General features: G+C 35.7%; 2 protein-coding genes across 2 annotated transcripts; one reads left to right on the top strand and one right to left on the bottom strand.

Moving 5' to 3' along the window:
- Positions 1-847: 847 nt before the first annotated feature.
- LOC144547493 (arginyl-tRNA--protein transferase 2-like) lies at positions 848-4,818 on the top strand. Its single transcript, XM_078296161.1, has 6 exons — positions 848-1,151; positions 1,530-1,568; positions 1,937-2,087; positions 2,426-3,520; positions 3,618-3,990; positions 4,390-4,818. Exons 1-6 carry the CDS (start codon positions 992-994, stop codon positions 4,510-4,512), a joined length of 1,941 nt encoding a protein of 646 aa, XP_078152287.1. The 5' UTR covers positions 848-991; the 3' UTR covers positions 4,513-4,818.
- A 4,552-nt stretch (positions 4,819-9,370) lies between these two features.
- LOC144547140 (benzyl alcohol O-benzoyltransferase-like) lies at positions 9,371-12,379 on the bottom strand. The gene is made up of 2 exons (XM_078295732.1): positions 11,804-12,379; positions 9,371-10,553 (listed from the first exon to the last, which is right to left on the bottom strand). Exons 1-2 carry the CDS (start codon positions 12,254-12,256, stop codon positions 9,660-9,662), a joined length of 1,347 nt encoding a protein of 448 aa, XP_078151858.1. The 5' UTR covers positions 12,257-12,379; the 3' UTR covers positions 9,371-9,659.
- Positions 12,380-13,703: the final 1,324 nt, after the last annotated feature.

Genomic DNA, 13,703 nt, shown 5'->3' with positions numbered 1-13,703 from the left:
TGTTTCTCCTTAATTAAGTGATAAGAATGATTTTTCCTTGCAAATCAATATGTTGATGTCTCTTTTGAGAAATTTCTTGTAAGATATAAAATCACGGTTTAATGAGAAGAAAGAAAAGATGGGAGTCAATAAGACATCATTATATAAACTACGTTAGAGGACCGTCTTAACAAATTCAATATTCATACCGATCAAGTTTGCACGAATCTCAATGCATATTGGACCGCCTACTCACTCGTTAGATAGGAACGTGTGTGCTGCCTTAGGAGAGCACAATAGGATGGAGGATAATAAGAGTTCTTTTTATATTTTGTTTTCTTGAAGCAATTTGATCCCAATCTAACAGGAAGAAAGAGAAATTATGTCTTTATTTTGTCTCACGGAGATAACAAAGAAAATAGCAGTTTCCATATTTAGTTAACGGAGGAAAACATAACTCTCGTTAGCATTAATTAACAAATCACTGATGAGATTTTGATGAAGTTATATCCTACGGTAAATTAAGACTTTGGAAAGGAGTTCAGTCCAAAGGGCTTGGCCAAAATCCATTCCCTTCTAGATGGGCCTCGGCTTGGTATTGGAAACATTGGAATTAAAAAAGAATTGCAGAGCATAGAGGCATCCATATCAGGAGTCCGTTCAGCTCAGGACCTCAGGTACCTGAGGTGCAATTCAAAGAACGAACAGTCCAGATTAAGTCTATTCAGATCAAACTCAATTCGATAGTTGCTGTGAGCCTGTGACTATAGGGGTTGCTTTAAGATTTGTGCTAAGCTAAAATAACGGTCTTGATTTTTAGCTTGCACCTCAGGTACCTGGGGTAATACGGATTCCCATATCAGTCTCTCTCCCGATCCTACTTTGTGAAACTCTCCACTCAAAGACCTAATAGGCTGGATCCTGTCTAATTCCCGTCAATAGAAAAGGCGCAAGAACGATCGACGTCTAAGCTAGTTTTCACATTCGATTTGATTGTTAAAGAGTGAGATTGATGGATGCTGACGTGGCGGGCAGCAGTGGTGGCGAGATGGAGCAGGGTCAGGGGAAAGTAAAGGGGAAGGAAATGATATCGTCGGTGGTCGTCGATTCAGGGAGGAGGCACTCATCGTGTGGCTATTGTTCCTCCTCTTCGTGTTCTAGTATCTCTCATGGTAAATTGCTCTACTCGTCTCACTTTGAGGGGGCGGGAGAAAATTGAAACTTGTTTTGGGGAGATGAATAATTTTGGTATGGAGTGATAAAATCTTACACCTTTGTATGATGATAAGCTGAACGATTATAGTATGGATCACATTTACTGAGGAATTGTCTGAATCAAACTTAATTCTCGAGTAGGCATGTCAATCTGCAAGTATATATTAGATTATAAGCAAGTGAGATTGAGAGATCTTAATCAAATTACTTAGTGTCTTTCAAAGTTAAAAAAAGTATATGTATAATTTTGTTATTTATATATCAGAAGCACATTTTTGTTAATTTAGATAATTATATGAAGCCAAGTACCTTATATCAGTCCTGATCATCCACAGGTGTATGGGCAGAGAGATTGACAGCCAATGACTACCAAGGTACGGAAAACTTTAGCCTTTTACATGAGTAATTTTTTCCATTTTATTTTGAAAATAATACCCTTTAAGATGTGGCAGGGCGAGCCTAATGTTTAAGTGGCTTCACTAACACCACTACTCGATATAAGATATATGATTCAGAGTTATACCATTGGTTTTATCATTTTTTTCTAATCATTTAACATGTGTGTGTGTGGCTAGGTCTGTGGATTTGTTCTTTTGTTTTGTCTCAGAGATGCATCTATACACACTAAAATATAGTTTACAAACAACTGAGCTCATATAAGAAGTTAAGTTTGCTTTGATTTAGGGGAGGTAATGACCATTTTATACATTTTTTTCTCAATTAATTTATGGACTATGTATAGAGCTTCTTGATCGTGGTTGGAGGAGGTCAGGATGTTATGCGTATAAACCAGAAATGGAGAAAACTTGCTGTCCTCAGTACACAATTCGTCTTAAGGCTTCCAAATTCACTCCATCCAAAGAACAAGATCGAGTTCTCAAAAAGATGCAAAGGTTTGCATTCAAACTTGCTTCCAAATTCACTCCATCCAAAGAACAAGATTGTGCTTCCTTAAAATATTGATATTATAGTACTATTTCCGAGAATGTGAAAACATATTGAAAAAAGAAGTATTCCATGGTTGGTACCAATATTGTTTCAAATTGTGCAGAATAGTATACTTTATCCTTTGATGGGAATTCTAAAAAAAAAGTTGCTGTTGGACTAAATTTGGTAGTTAAAATGGTGACCCTTTTTGGTCACTTCCTTTCAAAATGAAAAATAGTTTGGTAGTTACTTTATAAGACTGTTTGTAATTTTATTTATAAATTCATTTATGGAATTTCTGCAGGTACCTTGATGGAGCACTTGATTCAAAATTTGATAAATGTGATGAAAAGTCAAAGTCAAACCTTCAGGAGAAAGAACCAAACAAGTCTAGTGAATCTCACATACCAATGAACACAGACCAAACAAGTCTGGTATTTGTAACTGAATCGCTGTGTGAAACAGAGAACCAAGATAAGTTCATATCTTTCTTGGCAGACAAAATCAACGATGCTGTAAATATATTTTTCAAAGGAAGGGGTATTCTTTTGACTGATCAAAAACCCAAATCAGTTGTGAAGAAAGTCAAACCCCAAATGAAACCGAAACTGAAGGATATTATAACTAAAGACCAACATTTGGTCTACACTTCAAATGTGAGCTTTCAATTAGCAGCATATATAAAAAAGGTGAATTCAAAAATACAAAACTTGGATTCAATTTCCCCAAATATCATTGCAGAGGAATTGGCAGCATCAATTTTGTCAGAAAAAATATCTGGCTTTATAATTGAAGCATGCAATGGCCATCTCAACTTCTATGCAGAAGCCAAACCCGAAACTGTATTGATTAACAAACCAGGACAGACAAAACCAGCACTGAAGAAAAGTTACGAAAATACTGCTACCGCTCAAAAAAGGAGAAAACTGGAGATACGCATGAAATGCTCAGAATTTGACCCAGACGAGTATGCACTTTATGAGAAATACCAAACTCTAGTGCACCAAGACAAGAGGGTCTCAAAAGAGTCCTATATTAGGTTCTTGGTTGGCACACCAATACCATTTGTTGAACCTGATGGTAGTTCTATGGTACCGCCATGTGGTTTCGGTTCATTTCACCAGCAGTATTTAATAGATGGGAGAATCATAGCCGTTGGTGTCGTTGACATTTTGCCCAAATGTTTGTCTAGTAAATATTTGTTTTGGGACCCTGATTTTGCATTTTTATCGCTGGGAAAATTCACGGCTTTGAAAGAGATCCAGTGGGTCAGAGAAATGCAAGCACATTGTCCGAACCTGGAGTATTATTATCTTGGGTATTATATCCACTCTTGTAACAAGATGCGGTACAAGGCCGCGTATCGGCCATCAGAGCTGCTTTGCCCCCTTCGTTTTGAGTATGCCCTTGTCTCTCCTCTTTTCTGTTTGAACAAAGATTTGCTTTGTCCTGTACCAGACTTGGACTGTCATTAAGTAATTAATTCAACATTACAGGTGGGTTCCTTATGATATAGCTAAACCTCTGCTTGATAGAAGCAAGTATGCTATCTTATCAGATTTCAAAACAGCAGAGAATGCTCACTTGTTAATAACTGAGCATCCTGGCACCTCTTCGACTGGTCGGGTCCACAAAAAAACCGCAGGAGGTGAAAATGGAGAGGACTCTAGAGATGATGAAGGTTTCATCCATGAAGACTCTGACGTGGCACCGGATGAAGAGACAAGCTCGAGAGACATGGACGATGACGACGACGACGACGACGACGATGATGATGACAACGAGACAGGAGCTGAATCATCAGGTGTTGATCCAGAAAGTGTCGGTGATGTTGTGCTTGATGTGCATAATACCCGTGTAAAATACAGGGTACTATTTTAGTATTTTAATTATGTTTCAATAGACCTATCACAAAATTGGCGTGGCAGATTTAAACATGATACTTAAAGAAAGTAACAATGAAGAAACAATGAAATGGAGAGAGCAAGTTTGAAACGTGCATCAAAGACACTGGGTTCATATCACCATCTGCACCACACATGCACACAAGGAAGAAATGTTTTGCAGCATATATTCTGGATAGGGTACCTGATTGATACTGATTCTCATATCTGTTTTAAATTATGGTTTCATTATTTGTTTGATCTCTTTGTCTGTATTTTTACGAACACGATAAAGAACACACAGAGAGGTAATTCTTGGCTAGATCTGATACTTGATATAAATGATATGATAGAACTGAATTGTTTCTTCTTCTTTTTTTAACAGGATCTTCAGAAAAGATTTGTTGTTAGAAAACATTTTCTTAATATGTTGGAGAAGCAATTATACGGATATGTGAAAGTTGTGGGAAAGGACCTTTCCAGTCGCATTGTGTATTCCCTTGGGTGAAGTCACCTACTTCAACAAAAAAAATTAGTGCATCTTTGCAAGAATTCCTCTTGTAATGACTGTCCTCCAGGGGGGCAGATAGGAAATCTTTGGTGATGTAAACTGTTTGTGAATTTTCTTGCTTTCAAGGGCACTAATGGCAATGGGACAGTTTTCTTTTGCTAGTTCTGCTGTAAATTTGTTCGTGCAATAATTTTAGGGACAGAAGGGAAATATTTTGTAATACTAGTTTATTTTTCTTCCTTTGAGAGTGTTAGTTGTGTTAGGCACCGTTTTTGCTTAATATCTGACGATGTACGTTGCATTTTGCCTTTCTTGAGTGCTTGTTAGAAAAGGTAGTAAACTATGGGAACCCCATTCTGGTGTTATGTCGTAGCTGTCCTTGTTTAATTAACCGAAGCTCTTCTTGTCGTAGACAGCATGTGGAGTTATAAACCAACTCTTATAGTGCTGAATATTAATTACTTGCCATACAACTGATATCCGCAATCAAATTTGCATATGACCCAATTTATCTAAGATCTAATGCACATATACTGTTTATCTGAATATAGAGTATTGCTTTGTAAACGACTCCTGGGCTTATTCTCCAAGACTGTAATATCAGGTAATACTATTAGAGTGAGTCTATGGTACTATGCATATCACGGGTTGTTACCGTGTTACGGCTCTATATTCGAGTTTTCAAATCCTAACAGTCGATCCGAACCGTTCATCTTGTTCTCCATATTAATATGTGTTTGGAGATCAAATTTTATATTTTTTGAAATTTTTTTACTATTTTTTAGATATTTAGAAAATCACTTGATCTGAAAATTCTGGACCATCCAAAAACAGTGATTTTCAATAAATCTAAAAAAATAGTAAAATAATTTTAAAAAATGTAAAATTTGGTCTCCAAACACATATTAATATAATGGTTCGGATCGACTGTTAGAATTTGAAAACTCGAATATAGAGCTGTAGCACGGTAACAAATCGTAATATGCATAGTACCATAGACTCACTCATACTATTATACTCGTGGTTTATTAGGCCAAGATTTCCTTGTCGGAGTACAGAGCATTATTGGCAAGCTGTCAGTTGATCGATGCCACACCATCCAATAGATCTGCATGAGAACTTTTCCACGTTCCGACACTCTAAACGAAACATGCTAGGGGATTCGTGGGCTAGCAACCAACAGATTCCATTCACATCAGATTCAAGCAAGATCTAAATTTAAATTCGTTAATAAGTTTAGAAAAATCCCCTTCTTTCAAGAAAAAGTTTAGAAAACAATCCCCAAAATCAATCACTAAAAAAAATAAATAAATGTTGATACAAGTTCAGTTAGAAAAAATAATTATGATGCAAATTTTGCATGACCCTAGATAATTTCATTGGAAAGCGATAGTTTGTCATTCAGAAACTTTTGCAGCCTATAATGTCAACTGGTTAACAAAAAATATTCCTCCTCTGTCGACTCATCCTACACTGACAGCAAAGAGAGCAAAAATAATAATTACATCATGAAAGGATCATTTTCGAAGTTTATTTTACGAATATCATCATCTTCTAAGTGCTAGTGATATGTATTTTTTTAGGTAAAAATATGGATTAGTTTTTCCAATTTAAATATTTTCAAGAAACTTTCCAGATATAATGAATTTAATTTTTTTTTTTTAAGATTAAAAGGTCCAGTACACCCGCTATTCTTGGTAATTGAACTTCTTTCTACGAATCCTTATCCTCTCCGGTATTGCAAAGGATCACCCTCACTTTACGGTTTGAGATTAAATTTCAACCGGTTTGGTATTCGAGCCGCAATAGGGGACAGTATTTTTGGACTTTGAGATTGGTGCCAATTAAAAAAGAACGGTTCAAATCTAGTAATTGTAAAAGATTCCCTTATCAGATATTGGAGAGGATGTGAATTCTCTTTCTACACGGCAACTCATGTCACTACATTAAGCGCGCAGTTCTAAAAGTGAACCTGCATTCTCAATTCAGAAATATATTCTGAAATTTTTATTAATAGAAAATATATTATATAAATATCGAGATTAGAGAATGTTTTTGCGTTTTATCGAGATATAGGAAAACCGTTATGGTTTATCACGGCCTCCGGTCATTATGGCTTATCATGGTCAGAGTTAGAACTTAATTAACAAGATTAACCATTCTAATTGAACCATAAAAAAAATCGGAAAAAAAATCCTGTCCGTGATAGATTGGGATGGCCAGAGGAAAAAAAAAAAATCTCTATCCGTGATGAACAGTAACAGCCAGGCGCGAAAATAAATAAAAAATCTTTTTTTTTTCACCTCTGGCCGTGATGGGCTATCACGGCCAGCCCTTTTTTTTTTTTCTTTCTTTCTTTCTGCCTCTGGTCGTGATAGATAGTAACGGCCAGGGTTTTTTTCCGGTTTTTATCTTGCGCGGCTCAGTTAGAATGGATGATGATTAATTAAGTGTTAATGCTGGCCGTGATAAGGTGGCTTAACAAACAGTAAAAATCAGAAGCTACCGTTGGATCAGCGATTTTCAAAATGGCTTAATAAATAGTAAAAATTTTCAGAAAAATGTAAAATTTGGTCTCCAAGCAGATATTAATATGGAGAAGAAGATGAACGGTTCAGATCGACTTTTTGGATTTTGAAATTTCAACTTTCCACCGGAAGCATTTCGGCCCATATGCTAGAGGAAGCGCGTTAGCCGTACTCTATATGTGTGTATATATATATGTATATATATGTGTGTGTATATATATGTATATATATGTGTGTGTATATATATGTATATATATGTGTGTGTATATATATGTATATATATATATATATATATATATATATATATATATATATATATATAGAGAGAGAGAGAGAGAGAGGGGGGGGGGGGGGGGGGGATGGGCTACGGTGAGTTGCGAAGTAAAATGCGTTTCTACTTCACGCCGTATTTTTATTTTGAAAGTCCAAACGACCGATCCGAACTGTTAGATGTTTAATCCATATTGAAATGTGCTTGGAGACCAAATTTTACATTTTTTGGAATTTTTTTTACCATTTATTAAGCATTTTTTAAAATTGCTGTTTTGCTGTGAACGGTAAAAAACAGTAAAATTTTCTGGACCATCAGATTAGCGATTTTCAAAATTGCTTAATAAATAGTAAAAAAATTCAAAAAAAATGTAAAATTTGGTCTCCAAGCACATTTCAATATGGAGAATAAGATGAACGTTCGGATTGACGTTTTGAACTTAAAAATCGCAAAATATAAGCGTGAAGTAAAATAGTCGCTTTACTTTGCAACTCATTGACGTTTGGAATGAAGTAATACCACAAAATATAACTAATGGTGTCAGATACAGTTTTAATAGAAACTGGACCTAAATAATCAGTGTCATTTACAACACCTGCAAAAATCTGAAGTTTCAAAACAAACTATGAATAAACTATGAGGAGGGTTCAAATGAACCCAAATTTTTGTGCACCCAAATGCACCCTATCTTTCAAATCATTTTTCTCCGTTTTCAAAGTCCGAATAGTCAATCCGAACCGTTAGATGCGATCTATATATTAAGATGTGCTTGGAGACCAAATTTTACATTTTTTAGAATTTTTTTACTATTTATTAAGCCACTTTGAAAATCGCTGATTTTATATTGAAACCGTAAGAAATACAATTTGGGTAAAAAAATAATTTCATCAAAGAAGTGGTTATTTATAATAAAATATTTATAAATTTAAGTATTTTTAAAAAACTCGGTATTTCAAAGGACACTAATTTTAAAGAAAAATAAAACTAGAACCGGACTTTTATATTTTAAATCTTATAAATAACATGGTACCTAGGGGTGTAAACGGATCCGGATTATCCGGGGATATCCGCTTCGAATCTGTTTAATATCCGAATCCGAAACTAAACGGAGCGGATTATATTCGGGATACGGTTCGGATAATATATTGAATAAGCAAAACAGATCCGGATACGAATTCAGATAATTTTCACAAATGCTAAACGGAGCGGATATCCGAATGATGCGAAGCAAATCTTAACGGGCCCACGATTTCATTCCCCAAGACAGCTATTTGCTAACTGTTAAGCGGAAGCGCAATATATACTATTTCTTTCTCTTTCTCTATCTGTAGTGGGATAATAATTAGAACCAATCCGGACAGCAGCGATAGGCATCTTTGGAACAGATTAAAGTTGGCTCTAGCTGGCAGCGACATGCCCAATTTGAAATTTGTTTCATTATCTTTTTCTATTCTTTATACTCTTCTCCATTCTTATATCAAGGACACCTCCATTTTTTTTTTCATATTTCGTTTTTCTGATTTGTTTTTCCTTCATTTTATGAACTTTTTATTAATATTTATATCTTAAAAGTTCATATACCTCAATTATCCGACAATTATTCGTCTTGTATTCATATTCGAATCCGTATCAGTAAATTATCCGCTCCGTATCCGTATCCGTTTAAGACGGATTTGATTTTGAATTTTGATATCCGTTTACTATTCATATCCGTATTCGTATCCGCTTATTATCCGACGGATGCGAATATGGTATTAGCGTTATCCGCTCCGTTTTCACCCCTAATGGCACCTCTTCATTGTTTATCAGTTTAATTAGAAATAAGATTTTCAGTCTGGTCTTCAATTTTACAGATATTACAAACATCAATTTTAAGTAAATATATTAAATGAAAAACTTTAAATTTTGGAAATTAAAGTATTAACAAATCAAATACAAGATAAGAAGGGAGAGAGCGAAATGGAGGGTTCCAACTTTTGAGATTAATGAGATACAAAGGTTTTCCGTAAAGCAAATATTTTTATTTTCCGATATCAATTAAGGAGAACATAATTCAAACTTCATTGTGTTTCAGTTACTTCTATGAAATAAATATGAGATTTTTCAGTTTAGCCCCTCAAGCTAACAGATATTACAAGTATAATACAAACGATGATTTAAACAATTTTGAGTTTTTTATAATTTAAGTTCCAACAAAGCCATGGTAGATATAGTACACAAGTGGTGAGCTATGGTAGAAATTACATAAGCTTAATGCTTGGTTACATTTTTAATGACAGTAGGCCATTTATGGTTATTTAGAAAAGGGAACATAGATTAAAACAAATGTAAGGAACCCAATTTCACTATGTCTGGATTAAACTTTCCATCTCTTCTTTAAACCTTGACATTGCCGGCTCAGGCAAGCACATCGGTACGACCACGACTTCTTCATTGACGCTGTTCTTAAAGCTCGTGTAGAAGGCCACAACCCAAGGATATGGCTTCGCACCATACATCCCTTCCCCCCACCCGAAATCAATGGCCTGAAAACCGGCACGGGTCACATCAGAAACCATGAATGTCCTGGCAACCATAAATCGGGGCCGTTCCCTCTGCACCAGCATATCTGCCAGTGACTGTAGGAAGTCACTTGATGTGGCCTTTGCCTTTGCTTCCTTGATCAATTTCAAAGCATATTCGAGTGGGCTAGAACATAATTTCCCGGCTTTACTGAATGCCACGGCACGTGCAAATGCATTGCCATAGAAGCCTGTTGGGAGTGGCGGGACTATTTCCCCCCTTAAATTCACCGGGAACTGCGAACGGACTTCAGAGTCTGGATTATAATCTAGGGAAATAGTGCGGCTTCTCCAAACAGCAGCGGTAATGAGCTCAAATCTGGTAACATGAGACATTGGCTCGAGTGATTGCACATGTTTTCGCAAGGCTGAGATCTGCTTTGGACCAAAGAAGAAGGATCGGTGCACTAAGTTTGCGGGAGGAGTCTTTAGTACCATGTCATACTCCTCTTGAGTTGCATCTTCTATTGGCTCGTACTCCCGGTGTATGTGAGTGGGGACTGGTGGGTCTCGTGCAAGTAGAAGGTGACGGTCCCACACAGGAAGTGCACTCGGTTGTTTGGCGCCACGTGCCAACTCGCTGATTGTGGTTAGAAATTGTGCAATGCCAACCCCGTCTGCGATGATGTGGCAGGTCTTCAGCCCGAAGGTGAACCCACCACACTTAAAGCGCGTCACCTGTACCAGTGTATTCAAATTAATATTTCTGAAATATCTGTTTCGAAATAACTTTAATCTCTGGGTTGACTATATATCTTTACATGGATCGATTGGTAATTTCTGTTACCCTTGATGTCAGGGGTGCACCCATGTGGAGCCGGGGGCAGCCGCCATTAGGAGTGATTAATGAGCGAGTTAGGGTATGCTCATATTTGCTCATTTATTAAATGAGCGAGTTTTTAATGAGAGAGTGAGTTATAAACGGCTCACGAGTTATGACTTATGAGTACCAAAATTAAACAAATTGTAAAAATCCACTAAAAATTAACAACTCACTCATTAAGTAATATTACACAGGATTTAATGTCGATATACAAAAAAAATGAATGTATGAAACTATAAATATTACGCAGGATTTAATGAGGCAAGACTGATGTTACACAGGATTACCAAGATTGAATGTGGCAGGGATTAGATGTAGCAAATCCTTAATGAGCGAGTTGGACCATGCTCATGCTCGCTCATTAAGTAAATGAGGGAGTTGTTAATGAGCAAGTTTAAGTGAGTTGATAAATGAGCGAGTTATGAACGGCTCACGAGTTATGAGCAATTTACTCACCCCTAGTCGCCACCCTCGATTTTGAATTTTAGTGATAATTTATCGGTTTCGATCGATGACTTTGTCTTTCTCTGAAAAGTTTTTTGTCCCTCTCTAGATATTCACTTTATAATTCGGTTAAATTGACGGTTAAAATCAAAATAATTTTTTTGAATTATAATTGATAATTAGAATTATAAGTTAGAGCATAAAAAATTATTATTTTTAATGAAGTATCCAATTAGTTAATTAATTTAAATCCAATTAGTTATTTAAATCTGATTTGATAATTTTTTGCTCCCGATAAAAATCCTGAATCAGCTCCTACTAGATGTACTCAAAAGAAAGTTGGTTTTATCATCTTTAATTTGTTTATCAAATATGGACTTTTAAGAGGGCAAACAACCATCAAATTAATAAGTAAGTTGTATAATAAAAGCAACTGGCGTAGTAAATACTAAATACGTTTTCAGGCATTGGGAATTAAATATATAAGTTTTTATTGTACTTTCAAAAGGATCAAAAGGGAAAAGACTTTGCCTACGGGCACGATTCACGCAAAAAAAAAGGGAAAAGACCAAAAGTAAATTAAATGAAGTGCAAAAATAAGTCTCATATAGAATTGCAAAATACATAAAGAAGCAAATTTTAGAGCAACCCTGCCTTTTACCTGAATATACAACAATGGCTTGTCAACGACTCCCAGGTCCATGACATCTGAATCAAATTGCAACTGATCAATAAAAGGTAATGGTGGTGTAATTGGATTTCCTAGATACTCGAGCCTCACATCTGCATCTGCCTCGACAAACATCGCACCCTCTCCAGTGCAATCCACCACCAGCTTGCCGTCGGGCTGTTCCCTCAGCCGGCCGGCGATCGGGTAGTAGTATACCAGTGCCTTTGCCAGGGCCACCTTGATGACATTGGCTGGGTCGTGGCCCTCCATGGAGGGATTGGCACAGTAGAAATGTACGCCCGGAGCGTAAAATCGCAAACCAGCCTGGTCATCGATGTCTGACAGGGATTTTACCTCATGAGGCGTCGGCTTTGCCGGGGCAATGGCCTCGGGCTTGCTACGTTTGACATTGAAGGAAATATTTGGACGGAGAATAGAGGTCATTGAAGCTTTGATTGTTGTTTAGTTTAAGGGGAAGATATAAGAAGAAGGATAAATTTGACTTTGATTAATGATTAAGTGAGATGATTGGGAGGTAATCGTGAGTTTGTGTATTTGTAGAAGGGGAAGAACAAGTGTTATTATTAAATTTGAATGCTTAAAAAATAAACCTACTGATGCACAGCACAACGGATCTTTGGTAATAAACTGTTGTGTAGCTTATAATATCGTTGTTGAATAGAGTCTCTGTGTTATACCATTTTCATTTATATTTTCCTTTCGGGTACCAAAGCCAGTAGGCAGCGGTCCCAATTGTTCTTTTGTACTAAGCATATTGTTTTTATTAGAGCAACTGAGTACTGGTAATTAAAGAGAAAGAGACAGTAAGATTGAAGAAAGGAATTTCATTCTTATTTCATTCATGTCTATTGCATCTCCTTTTATAAGAATCGTTTACATGCTTCCAGAATCATCTAGCTATAACTAATCTGTTGACTAACCATTAACTAATAGTTGTTTCAAGAGTGATCAGCCTAACTGATTAACTGCCTTAACTACCAAACTGTCATAACTGCCAATAGTTTTTATTGGGGCAAGCCGGGTACCCCCGGTATCTTGTAAATATTTTCTTATCAATACAAATCGTTAGTAGGCTATCAGCCACTAACCTTCAAAAAAAAAAAATCCGCAAGTTGAAATCGGCTGTGAAGGGTCGGCATGAATAATTTAAATTAAAATTTATTATATCAATTGCAATCATGATGATCATCAAAATTATATTAAGTGTTTATCTTATCTAATCTTTCTTATTTTATTTTTTTCAATTTGAGCTAGATATCTTATTTGAAAATGTTCTCACTTTGGAATAAAAACCGCAAGAGCACTAAGGTGTAATTTTTTCAAACACGTAACATGCATTATCAATGCTCACTCAAATATAGAAATATAAAATACACATGAGAAGCAACCACAACAAAAAATCAAGTACAAGAAAATAAGAATGAGACATAAGATTTGATTTTATAAGGAAACTCTTATGGAAAAAAGTCTTGAGAGCACATCGTAAAATCTAGGGGTGTTTATTGGGTCCGGTTTATTCGGTTTTGAACCGAACTGAATTAGTTTGAATTAAACGGTTCGGTTTCTTCAGTTTAATGGTTCGATTCAGTTTTCTTTATAAAACCGAATTATAACTTCGGTTCGATTTGAAAATTTTCAAAACCGAAATAACTAAACCGACCGAACTTTTATATATTATGAATTTGATCCAGACCGTTTCGGTTTATTTCTTAATACTCTGGTTTATTTCTTAATCAGTTGTTTTAAATACTTCGATTTATTTCTTAATATTTCATTTTATTTCTTAATATCTCAATTTATTTCTTAATATACTTCGGTTTATTATAAATCAATTGCTTTAAATAAAAAATTAATATATTTCAGTTTGATC

This window comes from Carex rostrata, chromosome 31 (genome assembly GCF_964058835.1).
Source record: "Carex rostrata chromosome 31, lpCarRost1.2, whole genome shotgun sequence".
In the NCBI taxonomy this organism is placed as follows: Eukaryota; Viridiplantae; Streptophyta; class Magnoliopsida; order Poales; family Cyperaceae; genus Carex; species Carex rostrata.
This window is presented reverse-complemented; position numbering and strand designations above follow the sequence as displayed.